A 22,825-nucleotide genomic window follows, 5' to 3' on the forward strand; every position below is an offset into this window, starting at 1 on the left:
AGCAAGTTATAACTCTTCTCTATATACTTATTGTCCACTGTTTTATTTATTGTTTCAATGGTTTATAAAAGTACTAAATGACATTCAATTTAAAGCACATGATATAGACATTACACATGTTTCATAAATCACTTAAAATTACTTTTTCCTTGACAGATCAATTGTTAATGTAGGCATATGGCTTTCAGAGTAATAGAGAAAAAGAGCTAAGTGTAGCATGTTTGCCACATTGCTTGGTTATGGGTATTAATTATTCATATTTCCTCTCCTGTGTCCCTCGAATGTTATTGCAGCAAAATTCCCATCTGCTTGAGCTAGTCTGTAATATCGTCTCTCATGAGAGATATTACCATGGGCTCTATAGCTCATTTTGCTTGAAATATGTCATAGTGTTACCATGGAAGAAATTCATTGCATATCAATCAGCTAAGTTGAGATGGATTGTGGTACCATTCAGTGACTATAAACTTATTTTGCACCTATCATTACACAGGTGCCCAAGAATGTTTTAAACTTTTTACATGCCATTGAATTAACACAAGGTTGAAAAATGGTCCAACATAGCAGCAATTACACCTAGTGTATATTATTTAAAGACCATTGACAGGACTGGATAGTCATAGCTAACATAAAATAAAAATCTGTATTAACTCTTTAGCTAGAGATGGGAAAAATACCTTCAATTTCTTTCTTGTAAATATAAATGTTCTGTGATTTTAGCATATTGTTTGAATTCACAAATCTCAAAGTACCTAACTTTGGAAATATTTTGGTGTGTACACCAGATCACTAAATGTTCACTATCTAGCAATAGGAGGCACTGGGTCCTATATTTACACTTATACTCATTGAGGAACTACAACCATCATTTAACATTTATGAAGACTGCATTATGCTCCTGCAGCATATTAGTAGCACATTGGCTTCCACAATACTACCACCACTAATATGAATTCTGGATTCTGCATTGTAAGGCATTGCTCTAATTGCTTCATGTGGATTGTCTTACAATCATATAGGGTGGAACTCTCTATTTTATAGATGAGAAAGCACAGCCTGTATAGATTAAATAATGTATTCAGGAAATTTAGATGATCTTGGCTGCTTGACTGGGATCCAAAGGTAGTTCTTTCTCTAGAACACATGCTCTTAGTTATCCAACCTGTGTATGCTATGCAACCTCTCAATGCTATTACAACAAAATAAACATTACTCTATGGACAAATGTGTTTTCACTTCCTGTCTCAATTTTCTCCTCCTACACAAACCCTGTTGTGAGTTTCAAAACTCTATATTCTTCACTTTTATATTTTTATCCAGGAACAGTTCTTATAGCCTCATGGAAGATAATTGAAAATGTCTGTGTTTAAAAAAAAAAAACAAGAAAAAAAAAGAGAAAATGCTACCAATGTCTATTAGAAATACAATAAACTCACCCTCATAAAGGATATTCTCACCAAAATAGAAAATACATGAAAACATGATTGCATTTTTATGACTTTATTTTTAGATTCTATTACAATGTGTAAATCTCAAGTATAACTACAGTATACTTTTTGACAAACTTGAACATTTTGAGCATTCATAGATCTATGAAATCTGAAAAGAATTCTATGTAAACAGCCTTATATTCATAACTATTTGCTTATTTTCATGAAGCAACACTTGATTTTTTTAAAGAATATAATAACATAATAAACCACAGGTATTTTAAAAAGTGGTGGTGTCTAAATACAAATGCCAAACCGAGGTCAATTACTGGGCCATCCTAATTTAGCTGGCCCTCTTTTCATTACTTCCATGAACATTTCTGTGAAGTTTCTAGTAAGGACTGCTTTATTTACAGATGCATTTTTATTTTCAGTCTTCTTAATAAGGCTACCAAAATTCTACAAATTTTTTGAAAATTAGTATTTAGAAACAGTCCATGAGTCACTTTATTCTTTTGCAAACTAGGTTAACAGACAAGGTAAAATGAGATTCTCCCATTTTCATCCAAATTGTATGTAAGGATTTGTGTTCAAACCTGCTTTCTTTAGTTTTTCTTTTTTATATTTTGCAGTGTAAAGATTATATAATTTGTGCATATTAAGACAGTGCATTCAGAGGGTAATATTTTATAATCAGTACAAACAGTAATCTACATGAAAAGAGAAATCTAATTTTATTTCAAGCTTTATTTAATGAGCTTAGTGCCAAATATCAATGTTTAACTGAAAATGTCATGAGGAGGCATTTCAGGGACAAGCATATATTTATAAAACTTAATCCTGTTATATATTTTAAAAAATTATACTTCAGCATGAAATAGAAAAAAGAATAACTTCATAAATTTTTTGAAATGCTAAGAAAAAGTTGTGTTGTGGAACCACTTGCTAGTATTTTTTTATTTACATAAAAATCAGGTGATGTAAAAACATCAACGGTAAACCACAGATCAACCTGCTCACCAAACATCTTTTTATACAGCATTATATAAAAATTATAATGTAATTATGTTTATAATATTATAAAATAATAATGGTAAACTGAATTCAAATTTAAGGGGATGTTAATTTCTTAACTGAATGTATTAAAAAACCTTACGAATGTAATCTATTTTGGATAGTGCTCTAAATTGTCAAAACATACTTTCAACAGGCTTAGTAGGTATGTGATACAATGCCCTATTATATCTACTAAAACACTGCATGGTATCTTTCATATTAAATTAAAAATTGGTTCAAATAGCCTAAGATGAATGATTAAACATAGGTATAAGAATCTTTGGCCCTAGATTTAATTTCTCAGGTACCTTAGGAAAAGGTCTAAAAGTAAGAATCTCCTATATGAATGCTGCAAAATACATCCCCATTTAAAAGTATTCTAGATATAAAGTTCTATGTGTCTCTCACTTTGTTTTGTTAGTCTTTCTTAGGTTGTGTATGTTAATTTCTTCCCTTCTCCATATCTTATTCTCTATCTGTATCTCTTCGTCTCTCTAGGTATGTTTAAATTTCCCTTAGTTAAACTGGGAAGAAGAAAGAATATATATTTTAACTGCTTATTGTATAAATTATAATTTATTATTTAAAATCTAAAATCAAATATATTAAGTATATTTTATATACTTGTTGCAAAATTTCCTCAAAAACCACCACCTACTACATATATTGCTCATTTTTGCCTATTCATGCCTAACTTGATAGAGGAAAGATTTCATGTTTCTAGAATAAACTCATGAGAGAATGTGCCAGGCCCATTTATTTTTAAGTTCCTATTGACAAGGATTTTTTCTTTAAAAAAAAACCCCCTGGATTTCTGATCCTTGGTAGGGTTACAGCTACAGCAACATGAATATGTGCTTTCAAAATTCTAAACCTAGGCTAGTTTACTGATTAATGCAAAATATACTTAATATAATAGTATTAAAGAAAAAGTGGCATCTTCCTTACTTTATAGATGAAAAAAGTAGGTGCAAAAGCATTACTTACACAATTAGTGGCAAGAAAGCAAATTGGCAAGCTTTGCTATTTGTATGCTGTTCATTCATACCGATCACCTGGCAAGCAGGTGTTTAAAAGCCTCTCATATACTATTTAGGATAGTATATAAGTGATGTAGTAAATACTGTGTCCAAGTCTTTATCTGTTCAAACATGTACTATGGTACCAAGTAGCTAATTGCCTGTCAGGAAACATATCATTGAAGGTAAACATCAAATTTGCATTGAGCTTGGGGATGACTAAACAAAACTGCTTAAAGAAGAAGATAAATGTGGTATAAGAGATTAAGAATTGGGCCATTATTCAGTGTTATTGGGCAGCGAGGTCTAGTAGATTGTATAGATAATAGCAACTAGAGCATTTGACAATTGTTTTTTTTCCTTAATTATCTTTATTTGTTTTTCTTTTGAGGATTGTGATATATTCTTTGAATATGTTTTCAAGATCTTTGGTTATTGTATAAATAGAGTGGGATAAAAAATTTAAAAAACAGGATAGTCTGGCAACAGTGGCACGTGTCCCCACTACCAGCTACTCAAGAAGTTCAGACAACAGGACTACTTGAGCCCAGGAGTTCAAGAGCAGCCTGGGCAACATAGCTAGCCAGTCTCAGAACAAAAGAAAAAGACCATCTGAAGCACAATACTCCATAGGTAAGTCTGCGAATCAAGGTGAATGGATATGAGTCCAGGTATATGAAAAGCATTTATTGAAATAAATATCCTTTTATGTTTTTAATCCCATGGCATTTCATAGGCACAAAGAAATTGGTTCTGATGCAATGTAGAATAAATTTAAGCACCTCCGGATATAGAATGACATCTGTATGTGGATAAAGAGTCTACATTTCTTCTATCAGGAATTTCATTGCAAAAGCCAAGACAAAATACTTTTGTTGATTTCCAAACAATAAATATTTTCCTGTGTGTGTTTGTGTCTGTGTGTGCAGGTGTATGAGCACGTGTGCATGTCTGGGCTTTTGTATTTACATGAGCTATGGGGGTAATTATTACCTAATGAAAAGATAACAAGACAGATGTGAAAATGCTCTACATGGTTCTCTGACTTACTAAAAAATCAATTCACCTTTGTTTGTTGCAATCAATAATGTCACCATTCTTACAGAGTAATTTACCAATGCAAAAATAGCCATCTGCTAATGCTTCCCACCATCTTAGTGAATCAGAGCTAGTGACGCACTGCCTTGGAGAATATTTTGATAAAAACTTTGGCATAGACCTCCTTAAAAGAGTCTCGTTAACACAAATAAATCACCTTCCCAGGCTGTAAACAATATATCAAACACAAAGCTCTATTATTTGTCTTCTCCATCTTTCTCTTTGTCTTCCTTTTCTGTTTTGTCTGTTTCATATTTCTCTTTGTCTGGCTTTGTTACACTATCATATGAAGGTGGAGAGATGGTGGATGGAGTTGCATCTGCTTTCTCTGGGCTTGAGTTCTCATTAGCATTATCAAAAACTATATCTTCTTTATTGGGCAAGTCATCATCTTTGTCGCCATCTTTTATGTATATACTTGATATATTTTTGACATTTTGCCTTAAGCGGTAACGTTGGTAAGCACGCTGAATGACAGTAGCAGACACATCCTCTTGTTTTCGTTTTAGTGTAGTTGTGATAGGTTCATAGGACACTTTCGAAGGATTTGCAGACATAAATCTTTCTTCCATCTGTGAACGAAGGACATCCATCTCTCCACTCTCACCCAAAACACGCTTTGTAAAAGCAAATAAGATGTCGAGGCAGTGGATCCGGTCTCCACTGACCATGGGCAAGTCCATGGCAATGAGCTGGACTTTGTTTGGTTTTGCTATGAGAAGAGGAGGATCCAGGGCAGCTGCAAAATCTGAGAGTTTGCTATATTCTATGAACTGAGTCGCATCAGGATCAAACTTCTCCCAAACCTCATAAAACATCTCAAAGTCATCCTCACTCAGGGGCTCTGTACTTTCTTCAGTGGCAACACTGAAGTTCTCCAGGATGACAGCGATGTACATGTTCACCACAACCAGGAAGGATATAATGATGTAGCTGACAAAATAGAAAATCCCAACAGATGGGCTACCGCAGTCTCCTTCAACTGAAGTTCCTGGGTGAACTTTTTTGGGGTCACAGTCAGGAGGTCCACTGTTGAGAATGGGTGCCAGCAATCCATCCCAGCCTGCAGAGGTGGTAATTTGGAACAAGCAGATCATGCTGTTCCCAAAGGTTTCAAAGTTGAGCATGTCATTAATTCCAGCTTCCTTTTTAACATAGGCGAAGTTGGACATTCCAAAGATGGCGTAGATGAACATGACCAGGAAGAGCAGGAGGCCGATGTTAAACAATGCAGGCAGGGACATCATCAAAGCGAAGAGCAGCGTGCGGATCCCCTTTGCTCCTTTGATCAGACGTAGGATGCGACCAATCCTGGCAAGTCGGATCACTCGGAACAGGGTCGGGGACACAAAATATTTCTCGATCAGCTCTGCTAGGAACATTCCTATAGGGGAAGAGAAACAACAAAAAGGAAATACTTAAAAATTCATGTTGCAGAATATCACTATTCTCAATAGTTTTATCTACTGTCTTATCTCCTATGAATTCAGACTTAATTTTATATTGAACTCAACTTCTTAGCAATTAACCAATTGAGCAATTACAAAGGAAAATAATTGTAATTACCATTGTGACATTTTCCCACTTTTACCAAGCTCATGGGTTCCTTTTTTCCAAAGTATGTGTGTGTCTGTGTGTGTGTGTGTGTATTTGAGAGCGGTCTTACTATGTAGCCCAGAGTGGCCTTGAACTCGTGAGTCTCCTGATTCAGCCTCCTGAGTGCTGGAATTATAGGCATGTTACCACCACATCTGGTTGCCAAGACATTTCTAAAATTATGTAATGCCCAGTCATATAGAAAATTCAAGCAACGCTATAAAATGCTAAAAAGGAAATATAAGTCACCAATCATAGCTATCTAATAGTCAATGTTTCGCTGAATATGATTCCAGACAGTTTGATATGCAAGCACATCCATACATGCACATATATGTCACATGATTTTGTAGCTATTTGTAATACATTTTAGTCACTTCAACATATGTCATGCAATTCTTTCTGTATAAAGGACAATTCTTATGATTGTATAATAGTCTGTCAAAAAATCACATATAGAAGAATAGCATTTGTTAGTTCCAATGTTTTAGATGAACTGAGTATCTAAATAGGTACATTTTCCTACTACATGAGTATGTGCTTTGATCACCATAAACAGAAGTTGTGTCAAAAAGCATATTTAAAATTTTGTTTTGTATTGTCAAGCCTATGCCCAGAAAGTCTATACACTTAATAGCAGATCAAAAATACTCCTACCCAGGTTCTTCATTACCAAGGACTACACTTCTTTACAATTTTTAACAGAAATTTGTTGACATTTAAATTTATCTTTTATTGTAAATTATTTCCATTTTTAGAAAGTCTATGGTTTTCTCATTTATTGGATATTCTATATCCTTATTTGTTGTCTTTAAATTTTCTCTTTGTGGTCAAGTGAGATTTTTGTCTATTTTTATTTTTTTCCATGTTTTTATTAACTCAGTTAAGTGTACAATGTGGGGATTTCATTGTTATATCTATGTATTCATATCATATACTTTGATCATATTTGCCTTCAATTCTTGTGTGTGGTGAGTGTTCTTCATTTGAATATTGACATATTTTCAGTTTATCACTCTCATTGTGCAAAAAGATGCATTGACATTTACATTGAATTTATAAATTAATTTACAAAAAATAGTCCTAATTTCAGCAAGTTTTCTTATCTAAATAAAAGATAAGCCTTGCAATTATTTGAGCATTTTTGAACCTTCTTTTTTTATAGAAATCTAATACATTATATGTCAAAGTTGTTAGCAGATTTTCTACTTTATTTTTATTGCAATTGTGAGTTGTTTTTCTTCAAGTATATTTTCCAATTTTTTGTCTAAGTTGCAGAAAATTATTAATGTTGGTAAATGCAATTTAAAATTTGGCCTTTCTAGCTGGGCATGGTTGTGCATGTCTGTAATCCCAGAACTCTGGAGACTGTAGCAGAAGGATCACGAGTTCAAGAGCAAACTGGGCTACATAGAAAGTATCAGGCCAGCTTGAGCAACATAGCAAGATCCTATCTCAACAAAGCCAGATAATCCCATTTTACCCTTTTGGAACTGTAATTGAGTTCAATTTTTAGTTAATGATTTAATACTTTATTTTATATTTATTTATTTATTTACCTATTTATTTATTTTTGAGGCACTGTCTGGCTATGTAGGCCATGTTGGCTTGTAACTCATGATCTTCCTGCCTCAGCCTCCTGAGTGCTGGGATTATTGGTGTGCGCCACCACATGCAAATCTCTTATTTTCAAAGAATGTCATAATATGGTGTGGATAAATGTCATTTGCTCCTTGGTGTTAACATATGAACCTCTTTGTTTTCTTATCTAAATGAACTAGAAGTGACAGAAAGATGCTCTTTTTTTTCTTCCTTTCTTAATTATTATTAGTGTTAGTAGTACAAAATTTAGTTTGTTTCCTTACATCTTAACTTTTAGTGCCACCTCTGGTGATAATTTTTTTAAACTGATTTTAAATACCTTTTCTGAGTTACGTGGCTCTCAGCATTGTACTTCTAGGGTGCATAACCTTTAACTTCTCTGAGACTGTTTAATCATCTGTAAGTTTAATTTGTATTAAATTATCTCCACAGTACTTCAATTTAAAATTTATAGTGTTAAAAATAAATGTAATCCCCAAAGATTAGGCATATGTGATAATGACAAAAAAGCAACACAGTTATGATAATGAAGGGGAAGTCTAAAATCATGTACTGTGATTCACAGACATGACTGGTTGGTTGAGAAATGATTGCATTTTATAGACTGGTCAAGTCTTAGGCTTTAAGAAATCAAGGTAGCATATTTTGAGACTTTAAATTTGAGAAGGGCTAGTGGAGTGGCTCAAGTGATAGAGCGCCTGCCTCGCAAAGCCTGGCAAGCATAAGGCCCTGAGTTCAAGACCCAGTATTGCTCACCCCCAAAAAAATCTGGTTGATAAAACTGGAAATGATTTCATATTCTTGTGTTGATTTTTTTCCAGACATACCTATAAATAAATGTACTAGCCAGCTTTGTAAAGGGTAGACCTGGAAACTGAGTATCGGCAGGAGTTATATGTTCCAGGAGACAGAAATGTTTGACTTTAAGGCCTGTAGTGTGGACCAAGGAATTCTGATCCAGATGTTTTGCCTTATTCCTAAGGTTCCTTCATTCTTCATTGTACTAATTTACCTAAAAGTAAATTTACACTCAAATGCTCACCTTTCAGAATACATGTGCTTATTCATAATTTAAATTTAATTAAGAAATGCCCTTACCTACAATGGAGAGGATCACAACCACAAAATCAAAAATGTTCCATCCCACAGTGAAGTAGTAATGTCTGAGGGAGATCAGCTTCAGCACACATTCTCCAGTGAAAAGGATGATAAAGACCACGTTTATCCAGTACAAAACATCAGTCATGTATTCACTTTGTCCCTCTTTTTCAACCATCATGGTTATCATGTTGAGGCAGATAAGAACCATGATAGAGATATCAAAAGCCTGGTTTGTTACTAGGTCAAATATACATCCCTGGAATTTGTTCTGCAAATAACAAGAATAATAAGTGAAGTAGAGTAAATTTTTAAAGTATTATCTACAAATTAAGATATGCATTAAAGACACATTAAAAATTTAAAATCAAAATGATAACATTATGTTTAATATATATATGTGTATATGTATGCATGTGTATAAATATATAAAACCATATTCATGTGTATACATCTATTTATCTCTCCATTTTGCTTTTTACCCCTGGCCGAGGAATTGGCTTTTGTGGCTTCTTGGAACCCAGCTTTTTCATTGCATTATAGTATTTCTTCTGTTCTTCTGTCATAAAGATATCTTGACCTCCAAGGTAAAGAAATAAAAAATAAATCTAGTTAAAACCAGAATAAGTGTGTAGTTTTTTTCTTTTGGTCCATAAAATAAGTTAAATGTATTAACATAGAAATGAAATCTACATTTTTTGTACATAGTAACTATATATAAAATCTGGTTTAAATGATTGTCTACACATAGGCACATGAGTCCTCATATATAATGTAATATACCTATATAAAACATATACATTACATATAATAATGAATAATTTGATTAATTTTTGATATCCTGGTCCAGATTTTAGACTATTTTCTCATCTTGCATTTTATCTGCTACTTGTCCTATCAGCAATTTTTTAGTTCTTTTCTAAATAACAAATAGGTAAGATTGGAGATAAGGGCAAAATAGTTTCTGCTGGGTATTGAGGGGGAGGAGCGGGAGGGGGTGGAGTGGGTGGTAAGGGAGGGGGTGGGGGCAGGGGGGAGAAATGAACCAAGCCTTGTATGCACATATGAATAATAAAAGAAAAATGAAAAAAAAAAAAAGATTGTAAAAATCAATAGCAGTAAATATCTCCCTTGATGAGTTGGCAAATGTTTAGGACTCTTAAAAGTAGTAGAGACCAAGAAAATAACTTAAGTTTCATATTAATTTGCATTTATTTTCATATGTCATCATTCCCTTAACAGAGAAAAAATGAATGCACAATAATATGTATGTAGTACACATTTCATTTTCTATGTCTATATCCACATCTGTGTCTAAGTCTATATTTCTAACTTTTTGGATTTTTAATTCTAACCTCTAACCTCCCATTTCAACGTAAATTCTTTATTGAATTTATATTATACATGATAAAAGTTTTTCGTACTGAGGATGTTACTATTAGCCAGGCCTGAAAGAACTGAAAGATTTTTCCAATTGATTATATAAAAGAAAATATAGTCATTAAAATTCAACAGTAAAAAGCTGCCATCCAAATATGGTCTTTAGTTCATTCTTTACTCATGAATGGTGGTTAGAAGCTGTGTTTATTTCTTCAGGTTCTACTAATTTCTTAAAGTTATCTGTAATTTTTATAGCTGTGCATATTCCACATTGATCTATAATAACACCTTTTAGTAACAACATAAATTAGAACAATCCAAGTAATTAGGAATTCATTTTAGAGAATTTATGGTTCTGAAATCCTTACTTAACCTGTTGGATCCTGGAGTTGAAGATAACCTGGTTGGTGGTAGGGTGAGTGAAGCTAAGAGACGATTTTGAGATGTTCCAATAGAGAGCCTTATGTTGTTCTGTTTGGTTTTACTATAGATTTATATAGGCTTTGTACAAAATGCACTCCTTTAAAGTGCATATGTGGGAGAAATTGTGTAACTCAGACTGTTGTAGAAGACACACTCTAAGTCAATGTACTGCATAGTTAAGACTCAGCTCTGGTGTCAAATTACCTTTTTGCAAATTCTATCTCTTGTCCTAGAGTAAGTTTCCTAATCTCAATAAGTACAAATCACCTCATCATTATGAAGTAAATACATCATTAATTTATTGAGAGGGTCAATTGCAAGAACACATGCCAAACAGTGAGCACAATACAGGTACATGGCAAGCATTCATTTTGGTTACGACAGCTTAAGCATCCTAATGTGAAAATCTGTAATCTGAAATGTTCCAAAATTGGAAACTTTTTGGGAATGGATATGATACCATAAGTGGAAAATTTACACCTGACCCAGTATGATGGAGAGTAATCAAAATGGAGATGCACACAAAATACTGTATAAAATCACCTTCATCTCTTTCATTTTATGTGTATATGAAACATAAATGAATTTCATGCTTAGACTTGGGTCTCATCCCCAAAATATCTCATTGCATGTATGCAAGTGTTTAAAAATCTGGAAAAATCTGAAATTCAAAACACTTTTGGCCTGAAGTCTTCTAGATAAAGGATACTCAGACTGCTTCAAGGTAGTTGTTATTATTAAGGTTGTAGCTACTGAAAGGTTGTTGTTACTTAGAATTTACTCAGAGGTATCCAGGTCTGTACATTTGTGTGATGTGTTAATTTTTCATATTGCATTTATCACTATCTCATATTTAAGGATACAGCATAATATAGGGTAAAAACAATAGACTAAATATTTAAGATATATGAATCTGACTGTTTGAACTTTATTACTCACTAGATGTATGATCTTGGGTAAATTATTTAACTTCTCTGAGCCTTCTATCATTTCTAAGACATTGTCTATAATAATAAACTTTATGGCTGTTCTTACGCATTGAGTTGTGTCACTACAGTATGTCAAAGTCCCAATCCCTAGTACCTCAGGATGTGACCTCATTTGTAAATAGTTCTGTCAGAGATGTAATTAAATTAAGGTGGGGTAGGGTAAGGTAGGTCCTTAATCCAGTATGACTGATGTCCTTATTAGAAGAGGAGAGAGACACAGAGAAGGAACAACATGTGATCACAGGTCTAGAGATCAAAATTACGCTACCATAAACCAAGGAATCCCTGGACTATCAGAACCTGGGAGATACAGCCAGTCATGGTAGCTCAGGCCTATTATGCCAGTTACTTGATAGAATTGTGGTTCAAGGCCAGAGTGGGCAATAGTTAGCAAGATTCTATCTTGTGAAGGAACAAGCTACACATGGTGGAGCACATATATATGTGGGAGGTGGAAGTAGGATCATGTCTGAGGCCAGACCAGGTCAAAAGCACAAGACCCTATCTGAAAAATAACTACAGCAAAAAAGGCAGCTACTATGGTTAAGTGGTAGAGCACTTGCCTAGCAAGCACAAGATTTTGAGTTCAAAACCCAAGAAGGTATTCTCTCCTAGAGACTTTGAAAAGAACATCATGGTTCTGCCAGTACTTTGAGTTTGGACGTCTGTCTTCCAGATGTGTAGGAAAATAACTTGCTGTTGTCTTAAGCCATCTGGCTTGTGGTGTTTTGTTATGGCAGCACTAAAAAAAGAATAGCGTTGGTGTGAGGATTAATGATATAAAAATCTCAGAAGAATGACTACCTTTCCACATTCAACAAATCCTAATTTTCCTTTGTTTTACTATTTCTTATGCCATAATATAATTTAATGACTCTTTTTGCTCAAGAGTCATATCTTTCATCATTCCCACCTAAGCACCATTCTAACACATACTGCACAAAATAGTAGCTCAGAAGAAAATGAAATAGTTGGTTGTGAAATGTGTTTTGAAAAAATAATCAGTAAATCTTTCTGAATTAATCAATCCTCTATACAGAACATCAGAAAAATGGAGTAATTAGTACATTTTGCTTAAAAAGTTATGATATAAGTACTGGGGGCTTAAGTGCAAATGGTAGAGTGCCTACCTAGCAAGCACAAGACCCTGAGTTCAAATGCCAGTAATGCCTCCCCCAAAAGTTATGACTTAGGAAATTATTTTCTGTACAAAACTTAATAATTTTAAATATACCTATAATTTTATACATGGGCAATTACTTGAAAAAATATATGAGATGCTAATAAAAGTAATTACTAATTGATATAAAATTAAATGATATTTTTGGGAGAATAATTGTTCATTTCTATTCAGTGAAATGAAGACAACACTTGAAATACTTATCTTCTTTTTCTGTTGGTTGAAATTATCTATGATGACACCAATGAACAAATTCAAAGTGAAGAATGACCCAAAGATGATAAAGATGACAAAATAAATGTACATGTAGAGGTTGTATTCATATATGGGCTGCTTATCTACCTATAAAATTAATAAAAGTTAGCAGTATGTTAACAACGATGCTCATTTTCTTTTCACATGGTTTGACAAGGCAGTTCTAAAAGTGCTATCATAGGTAAATTTTATATTTCAGAAGCCACAACATTGTTGAAGCTTAACACAGTTACTCATAAAAACTTACAAAATAATGAACAAGTGTTTAGTAGGTGCTTATGCTTACTATTCACTTAGATACAATCTACAAACAACTATAAAGAACCTATCCACATGTGGTACTTGTTCTCAGATTGGTAGATTAATTTAGTAACTAAACGACCTATGGTATGTACAGAAAACCTGTACAAGAGATGAATCCAAATTTATGTAATTTTTTCTCATTTGGTTATAAAGACATCTTCACTGGACTTCATGACAATACGAACTAGCCAGTAAGTTCTCAAGTTTCTTAGCATGGAATTAATTTTACATAACTTCTTGCAAGATGCTTTACAATATTAAAAAAATAGTACAAACTATGAATAAAAATTACTTCATCTTACTTAATATTTACTAAAGATTTATTATTGCTAGCTTATGTGAAGTACTCTACTTGCTTTATCTTACTGGTAGGCCCTGGATTATGTCATTTTAAAAGCATTTTAGCCATTTTTATTCGGAATAAATTAAGGTTCAGAGAGGGAACGTAATTTGGTTGAAGTAGTTTCAGGGTTTGGACAATGAGCTAGAGCCAGAACCTGAATCGGGCTCTGTCTCCAAAGGCTACACTCATAAACATCAGGTTACAGCCAAATGGGAGTTCTTCATTGTGTTTGTCCACACCAAGGACTCAATAGAGCTATTTGAAAACTACTGAACTAAACTAAGAAAACTTTAAATCATAAGGTTTAGTGTTATATTAACCAATACTTACATTAACAGAATCAACTGCTGCATACATAATATCCATCCATCCTTTAAATGTTGCCTGTAAATATACCATTTACAGAATATGAATATGAAGCTCATACTCTATATCACTGATATATTTTTGTCTATTTACTCTTACAACATTTAGTAAGTAATATTAAATTAGTAAGTTCTTTTGTATTTTAAAATATTAATTCAATATAAAGATAATATGTTTTTTAAAAGACGACAGATTCCCAAGTCACACTCTACATCTTGGTATTAATGAAGTATTCCCAAACTGTCACAATTGCCTGTGAATTTTGCATATGAACTTTTATTTTCCAAGAGTGGACAGAATTTTATGATTAATGCAGGAAAGAATTTTTCTGCATTTTTTAAGGATTCTCCGTGCCAGGAGGAAGTCCTCATTCCATTTTAAGGTAAAACTGAAAGTCCAAAATTGACTACCTATTTGGAAGTAGTATTCAGATGACACAATGATGGGGGTTAAATTACAATAAATAATTAATTCTGGATTAATATATGTCAAGTACAGTAAAACTCTCCTTTAACCACACATAAGTTCTAAGAAAATCCAACTTTATTTTGAAAGTTACACAGTGTTTTATGTTTAATTTCTAGCTAATTGATTATTTAAATAATAACTTATGTCCTTCATTCAACATCTGTTAAAAACATTAAATATTCATGAAAGAAACCACTTACAACTTGAAGCAGAGACAGGTAACCAAGTCCAACATTATCAAAGTTCACTTTTAGGTTTTTCCATCGCACATTTGTGCTAGCATTCATAAGAGCAAAGCACTCGGAACGATTTTCAACTTGATTTATAGGAAACCTTGTCCCATCTGTGGTGTTAACACACTCATAGAACTTCCCAGCAAACAAATTTACTCCCATAATGCTAAATATTAGCCAGAATATCAGACATACGAGAAGCACATTCATGATGGAAGGAATTGCCCCTATAAGTGCATTCACAACCACCTAATATCCAAAAGAAAGAAAAACATGATTAAGACTAGTAGAAAATATTAAATAGGCAACATTAATGAAGAATTAAATAAGTTAGAAAAGCCACCCTTATATATTTAAGATAGCAAATCAACTATCTGACATATATGTGTGTATACATATATATGCTCAGTAGTGTGCCAAAAACGACAAATGGAGACACAAACCCTGTAATCAATGAGTTTACAAATTACGTGATTAACACAGAAAACTATTAACAAAATCATAAAGCAAAGATGACGTTACAATTTAAAGAAAGAAAGAAAAATAAAAAACCAAACACCTGATATTGACAAGATGCACACTGTAGGAGAGAAACATAAAAATATAAATTATAAAAAATTAAGGTCTCATAATTTTAGAAGTAGCAGCATTAGTGATTATCTAATACCTACTAGTTTGTATTAGGTGACATTAAAATTGGGAAGCTTTCAGTGGTTTGAACTTTTTAGATTTAGGTGATTCCACAAAATGAGAGCAATCTTTTCAAGCTCATTATTCTCAGTTTAAAAATACTTTTTATTTAAGTCCTTGGCCAAATGTAGATAAGGCGTATTTTGTCTTTAACACTTCCTTTATTTCTGCTTTTTGGCATTTCCTCTGCTATTGATCACCGATGATCTTGTCACTTCAACTTTCTTCTATGGCAACTTCTGTAGTATTTCTCATTTTCATTTCCTGCTATCCTTCTCACTATGCTTATCACCTAAGCTCATTGATTCTTCTAGTGTTGCCCCAAAACACCTCCACACTCTCTGCTACTGACACTTTTGTCTAGAATGCCTACTTGCCTATGGCTTGGGGCTTTCTTTGCCCCAAAGAAAGCTTCATTGTCACCTCATTGGAAAGCTTTCTCAGACTTACCCAGGCTACTCTGACCTCTGCAGTATTCCTGCAGCATTGTTGCTTATTATATTATATCAGGTACCACAGAATACTGTCCCATTGTCTGCCTGTCCTGTGACACTGGCTCTATTTGTTCTGGTGGACCACAGTCTATTTACCATTCTACTCTGTGCTTTTCATAGCACCACAGCTGATAAATTCTTGGCATTAAAAACCTTAATAATGGAATGATGAGATGTGGGTACTTATTACTGTGTTGAGAAGCCACTTGGTAAAGTTCATTAGCTTAAAAAGTCTTAGTACTCCAAGGAAAGTAGCTACAAAATGTCTCAAAAGCGTTTTTTCATTTATTCTCCAAAATGACCCTGCCATCTAAAGAAATATTTCTTTTTACATGAGAAGCAAACATAAATAAATACATTTCTCCTCCAAATATTTTAAAAACACTTTTCTAAGTTCAACTCAACTATGTTACAGGAAAAAAAAACCCAAAGATCAAATAGTGTAAAACTACAGACTGGCTTAATCATCAAAGGTTTGGTTTTGTAGGAACAAGCATATTCTCTGTTTATGAAAATGCTATATACCATTACTCAAATCCAAGGATCAATGATTAGACTGGGTACAGTCTAACATACTACTAATGCTAAAATTAAGTTAATGTCAAGAATTCTAATACCACCTTTTAATATAAAATTAAATGCAATTTTTCAATTCTTATATAATATATTTTAATTTTGGTTATAAAATCCATTTTGAATAATCATGACCCTCATAGACTTGAGAGTCATATTAACTGGATACATTAAGTAGCAAAAGTTATAGTTGTACTGAGGATACCAGGGCTAGTGATGAAGATCTTGTAGTTTGAAAGATCTCTAATATTCACATGAAGCTACATGAAGCTCAGATTTCTAAGCCCCAAAGTTCTGATTTAGTAGTGTCTGCAATAGGACCCAGGAATTTGCCTTTTATTATCATTAATAATAAATATTATTAATTAGTAACTATTAATTATCATTAATAATAAATATTAATTAATAACTATTAATTATCGTTAACAGTAAATATTATTAATTAATAATTATTAATTTATTAATGATGAATGTTATTAATAATGCATATTATTAATTATCAATTATTAATAATGAATGTTAATTAATAACTATGAATTATTAATAATAAATATTATTAATTAATAACCATGAATTATTAATAATACTTTTTTGGTGCTGGGAATTAAATACAGGGCCTTGTGCATGCTAGACAGGCACTCTTCCACTAAACTACAACCCCAGTCCTTGGTTTTTTGAAATAGGTCTTCACTATGTATCCCAGGGTATTCTCAAACTCAGTTTTCTTACTTTCACCTTCCAAATGTTGGGATTACTGTTGTGTGTCACCATGCCCAGCTAGAGTTTTGCATTTATAATAAGTTCTCAAATGTTACTGATAGCTGGTCAGTAGAATCAGCAAGCTAGATTAATCTCCATGTTAAATTGCTCAGAGATTACAGGTGGTGAGATTGGGAAATAAATAAGTAAAATATAATGTAATAAGGTCTCAGGTATGTAATCATAGAGGAAGAATCCCCATTTATCCCTGGCGGTATACAGACAAAGCAAATTCAAATTAAGACTAAAGGTAGATAGATGTTTGTATTGATAGTGTACTGATTGGTATAATGATGGTGATGAGTTGGGGTGAAACATCAGGCACAAGCATTCCAAACTGACAGAACAACAGAGGCACATGAAAGCAGGTATAAGTTTGGAGAGAAGAAAGCTGAGAAGAATAGTGACAAATGAGGATATGGATTAATTATAGAAAGGACACTCATTGTCTTCCATGTGTGTTATGAAGAAGTTGCTGATTTAACACAGCCCTTAAGGCGAGGTTGGTGGTAGTCGTTATTTAGGTCACTTTGTTTGTCTCTGCTAAATGAATCTCTTTAAAAATACTATGCAGCTTAGTGTAAATGAATTAGAAACTTTGGGAACTTTAGTTTTCTTTAAGTGTAATTTTGATATAATTCCACATTGAAGCATTATTATAAGGACAAAACTAAATACCATGACTATTGTTACTTCGCTTCCTTCCCTTATTTTATACTCTCTACCCAGGGAAGTTCACTCATCAAATATTATTTGAGAACCTGATATAGGCAAGTCCTCGACTTGTATATGAGAAGAGAGGTGGCATCAGGACTAACAATGATCTAGTCACTTGAATTTCTAGCATAGGGAAGATTTCCACTTAGAAAGGAAAAAGTCACTTATTTGGATCATTTGATTTCCTAACAATATTATATAAAGGCGAGATTGCTGTGTTGATTTATTCCTTGTTAAATAACATGCACTCTAAAGTACTGTGTGTATGTGTGTACATACGCTTATTATACACAACCAGCCCATATGTGTATATAAATATTGATACGTGTGTGTAAATAGAAACAGTTCACAATTACATTTTATTTAAAATATTTTATGCCACATTTAAAAAATAAGAACATTACATTAAGAAGTTCAGTATTTTCTTACCCTCATTCCTTCAAATCTAGATAAGGCTCTTAGAGGTCTTAAAGCTCTCAGCGTCCGAAGGGATTTAATGGGGCCAAGGTCTGAATAGCCAAGAGTGCTGGCTACTAAAGTAACCAAAGAAACCTGCAAAAAACATTTATATTAATGCTTTTAATGAAATGATGAAATATAAAGGGTAAAAGTCAACACCAAAGCTTTCAAAGAAAAGCTCAAAAAGAACAATATAATTTTCTGTACAAAGTTATATAGTCATTCCCCCTAAAATAGGCAATATGGGAACTTTTGTGAAGGTGATAGATTTCACAGAAGGGTAAATAATAGAAAGAAAGTAGACTATTATATCTAAATAGAAATACACATAATTTTCATATTTTTAGAATCTAAATTAGTATACTTATTAAATGTGAAATTTAATCATAGAAATTGTCAAAATTTTAATTGAAATAAAACCCATAACAAAACATGTGATTCTGAAAACACCATAAAAGTGCTACATTAGCTCAACCAAATCTAAACCTGAGTATAAACCTATTCGGAAGCAGTCCAAAGACTCGAGATTTTGAGATTGGGCAAATTTCTGAATGAGATTGCTGCTACCCTTCAATTTCTCAAGATCAATACTAAATATCTACCTTTCAATAATTTACAGAAGGAATTCTCAGTTATATTAATGACAAAGTGAGACTAGATGATCTTCCTGGCTTTAGAATAGACCCAAATATGTAAGAACTTTGACATGTTAGGTGAAGTAGCCACAATGACCATAACCAGTATTCAACAGGAGTTGTTTTCTTTTCATAAGTTATCTCAAAAGAAAGAACATGGGACAGGAAAGAAATCAATCATCTTAGGCTTAGAATTGAAAATGTATTAGTCTCTGAATGCATTTCAGAGACTATGCCTTCATGTGAACTAAGGTAGTGACTAAGGACTGAATTTTTCCAGAGAAGAGGAACACCTAAAAGTCAATGTTCTTATATTCACCTTTTAAGGAGTGAAAATATTTGTCAGTTACAAATTCACTGTTGCTGTTGTTTGAGGCAAGTAAATTGATTCATAAAATAGGACATGTTAAAGTGCCTTCATGTAATTATATTAGAATATCTCACTAAATGTAACATTATTGTTTCCTTTGAATTACCTGTGATTTGTAGAATTAATTGCTTTTTTTTAACCAGTCTTGTTAATTCAGTCATTGAGGTCCACTATTTCTCACTTAAGTACCCGTTAGAAAGTAGGTATACTCATAAGACAGTTGGAAGAAATAAAAGGGATTGCAATAGAGAAAGAAGTCAAATTATCACTATTTTCAGATGACATGATATTCTACCTAAAAGACCCTAAAAATTCCACAAAAACCCTCTTAGATATCATAAATCTTTTTGGGAAAGCACTAGGGTACAAAATTAATACATAAAAATCAGTAGCTTTTCTCTTCACCAACAAGGAATAGACTGAGAAAGAAATTAGGAAAAAATTCCATCAAAATAGCATCAAAAGTATCAGGAATAAATTTAACAAAGGAAGTGAAAGAACTCTACAATGAAAACTATAAATTGCTTAAGAAAGAAATCAAAGAAGACATCAGAAGATAGAAAGCTCTCACATGTCCATGGATCAACAGAATCAATATTGTGAAAATGGATATACTACCAAAAGAAATTTGTATGTTTAATACAATCCCCATCAAAATTCCAATGAAATTCTTCACAGAGATAGAAAAATTAATCCTAGAGTCATGTGGAAACACAAAAGACCTTCAATAGCCAAAGCAATCCTGAGCAAAAAAGGGCAATGATGGGGATATCAAAATAATTGACCTCAAATTATCCTAAAAAAGCATGACAGTAAATACAGCATGGTACTCACAAAAAGACAGTATAGAATAGAAGACCCAGACATAAATCCATAGAGCTATAGCTATTCAGCAAAGGAGCCCAAAATATACGTTGAAGAAAAGACAGACAGTCTCTTTACCAAATGATTCTGGGGAAACTGGACACGGCACATAGAAGACTGAAATTAGATCTCTGTCTCTCATCCTGGCTAATATCAATTCAAAGTAGATGAAAGATCCCAACATAAGGCCTAAAACTCTCTAACTGCTACAAGAAATAATAGGGGAAAGACTGAAACATTAGGCACAGACAATAACAAACTCTGATAGCTCAGCAAATAAGAGACAGGGGACTGCATCAAATTAAAAAGCTTCTGTACAGCAAAGGAAACAATCACTAGACTGAAGAGACAGCCTAAAGAATGGGAGAAATCTTTGCCAGCTATACATCTGACAAGGAATTAATAACCAGAATTTACAGAGAACTCAAAACCAAAACTCCAAAGTAATCAGCAACCCAATGAATAAGTGGGCAATGAGCTAAACACTTTTCAAAGGAAGAAGTACAACTGGCCAATAAATACATGAAGAAATGCTCAACATCCTTGGGCAATCAACACAAATGCAAATCAAAATGACATTGAGATTTTCACCTCATTCCAGTCAGAACGGCTATCATCAGTAATTCAAACAACAACAAATGTTGGCAAGGATGAGGGAGAAAGGAACCCTTATGTATTGTTGGTGGGAACGTAAATTAGTACAACCACTATGGAGAGCTGTATGGAGGTTCCACAAAAAAAAAAAAAAACTAAACTAAACTAAAATAGTTCTATCACAAGATTCAGGAATACTGCTCCTGGGTATATATCAAAAGGAACATAAATCAGGATGCAACAGAGACACTTATACACCTGTGTTTACTGCAGCACTATTCACAATAGCTAAGCTGTGGAACCATTCAGATGCCCCACAACTGATCAATGGATCAAGAAAAAAATGTATATGTACATGTACACAGTAGAGTATTATTCAGCTATAAAAATAAATGAAATTATGTCATTTGCAAGTAAATGGATGAAACTGGAGATCATCATGTTAAGTGAAGTAAACCAGGTTCAGAAAGACAATGGTTGCATATTTTCATGTTTTCTCTCATATGTGGATAGATCCAAAAGACAGATGTATACACAAATATAAACATAGTCATATATATATGCATATATATATGTATGACATGTTTATAATAGTGAGACTCTGAGTTGTCTCAAAGACTAGGGAAAGGAAGGAGAGGAAAAGAGAATGATAGAGAATGAATGTTGAAATTAATTTCATCTGTGTAGGAAGATGGAATTTTAACAGGACTATTACTTAAATTATAAATTTTTAAGTTACATTTCTTTTGATTGCAAAAAACATGCAAAAGTACATTATAAATGTTAGAATGGCACAGAAGAGAATTCACATTGTTGAAGAATTTCTGTTCTACTATTTATCATACATATGCTGTTAGTATTGCTAAAATGTAAACCTATTCCTGAATGTACAAAAATTAAAATCTGATCATATATAACATTGGTGAATATTTCCAAGAATAAAATAATGATCATTTAAAGTTTATTGAAAGGACTTACATCAACAATTAAGAAATCCAGCCAACACCAAGCATTGGTGAAATATGTTTTATAACCATATGCTACCCATTTTAGAAGCATTTCCAAAATGAAGATGTAGGTGAATATCTTGTCAGCATAATCCAGGATAGTCCTAATAGTCTTTTTCTTTTCAATATATATATCTTCAAAAGCCTGTAGGAATAACATTAAATTTCAATTCATGCACAACTTGAAATTTAAGATTTATAACAGAAGCAGAAAATACAATTCTGATGGTAAGACAATTGCAATACAATACTGTTGGGAGCCAGCCATTACTCCTTTAGTTTAAAGCTACTGCATAATAATTGGTTATAGCCTTTTACCAGTTGCTACCAGAGGCAAATGGAGGGAATGAAATTATTTATAATCCTCTGAGAGAAATGGGATTTCTGACATCTGTCGTGATTTTTACCTTCATCTGACTCTTCTTTTCTCCTCATTCTAATTGAAGGAGTCCTGATATTTAAAACACCACCAGGGAGTCTCAGTTCCTCTTATAAACCTTTTCCTTTCTACACTTTCCTTTACATCTCACATAAGATTTAGAATCTCTTTTTGGCTCTTACATGCTTGTGCACTCCAGTGCCCACCACTTTATCAAGAACATAGCAGGAGGTGAGGAAAAGTTTGCTAAATGAGGGTTGCAGTAGCTATTGAACAAAGAGGAATCTTCTTTCTAATTTGCAGCCATGTTTCATAAATCATCAAAAGCTTTGACTCTGCTAATCACTGTTACAATCACTCCATGGATGTGCTACTCACATTTTTCAAGAACTTTTAGTAAGTGACAGACAATGATGTTGTGGTCATAGTCATAAATCCCTTAGGA

The 22,825-nt window shown here is 33.0% G+C and overlaps 1 protein-coding gene and 1 long non-coding RNA gene across 8 annotated transcripts in view; one reads left to right on the forward strand and one right to left on the reverse strand.

Moving 5' to 3' along the window:
- Positions 1 to 22,825, forward strand: part of LOC141422581 (uncharacterized) — a 188,481-nt gene that overhangs the window by 65,674 nt on the left and 99,982 nt on the right. Inside the window, exon 3 of one of the 3 annotated variants that reach the window (XR_012447228.1) lies at positions 5,762 to 5,897. The exons of the other annotated variants lie outside the window; for them this stretch is intronic. This is a non-coding gene — a long non-coding RNA (uncharacterized lncRNA). Of the gene's footprint in view, positions 1 to 5,761; positions 5,898 to 22,825 lie in introns of those variants that run through there. 3 annotated transcript variants of the gene reach the window in all.
- Scn9a (sodium voltage-gated channel alpha subunit 9) overlaps positions 1,493 to 22,825 on the reverse strand; it is a 138,973-nt gene continuing 117,640 nt past the window's right edge. For 4 of the 5 annotated variants that reach the window (XM_074071016.1, XM_074071013.1, XM_020156909.2 and 1 more), the window contains 8 exons: positions 21,973 to 22,146; positions 18,502 to 18,624; positions 14,807 to 15,088; positions 14,103 to 14,156; positions 13,076 to 13,213; positions 9,382 to 9,486; positions 8,900 to 9,170; positions 1,493 to 5,987 (listed from right to left, as the gene is read on the reverse strand). In XM_074071016.1, the coding sequence (XP_073927117.1) occupies positions 4,801 to 5,987; positions 8,900 to 9,170; positions 9,382 to 9,486; positions 13,076 to 13,213; positions 14,103 to 14,156; positions 14,807 to 15,088; positions 18,502 to 18,624; positions 21,973 to 22,146 (2,334 nt within the window). In that variant the 3' untranslated portion in view covers positions 1,493 to 4,800. The remainder of the gene's footprint in view (positions 5,988 to 8,899; positions 9,171 to 9,381; positions 9,487 to 13,075; positions 13,214 to 14,102; positions 14,157 to 14,806; positions 15,089 to 18,501; positions 18,625 to 21,972; positions 22,147 to 22,825) is intronic. The other variant, XM_074071014.1, reaches the window with a different exon arrangement.

This window comes from Castor canadensis, chromosome 4 (assembly GCF_047511655.1).
Source record: "Castor canadensis chromosome 4, mCasCan1.hap1v2, whole genome shotgun sequence".
Classification (NCBI taxonomy): Eukaryota; Metazoa; Chordata; class Mammalia; order Rodentia; family Castoridae; genus Castor; species Castor canadensis.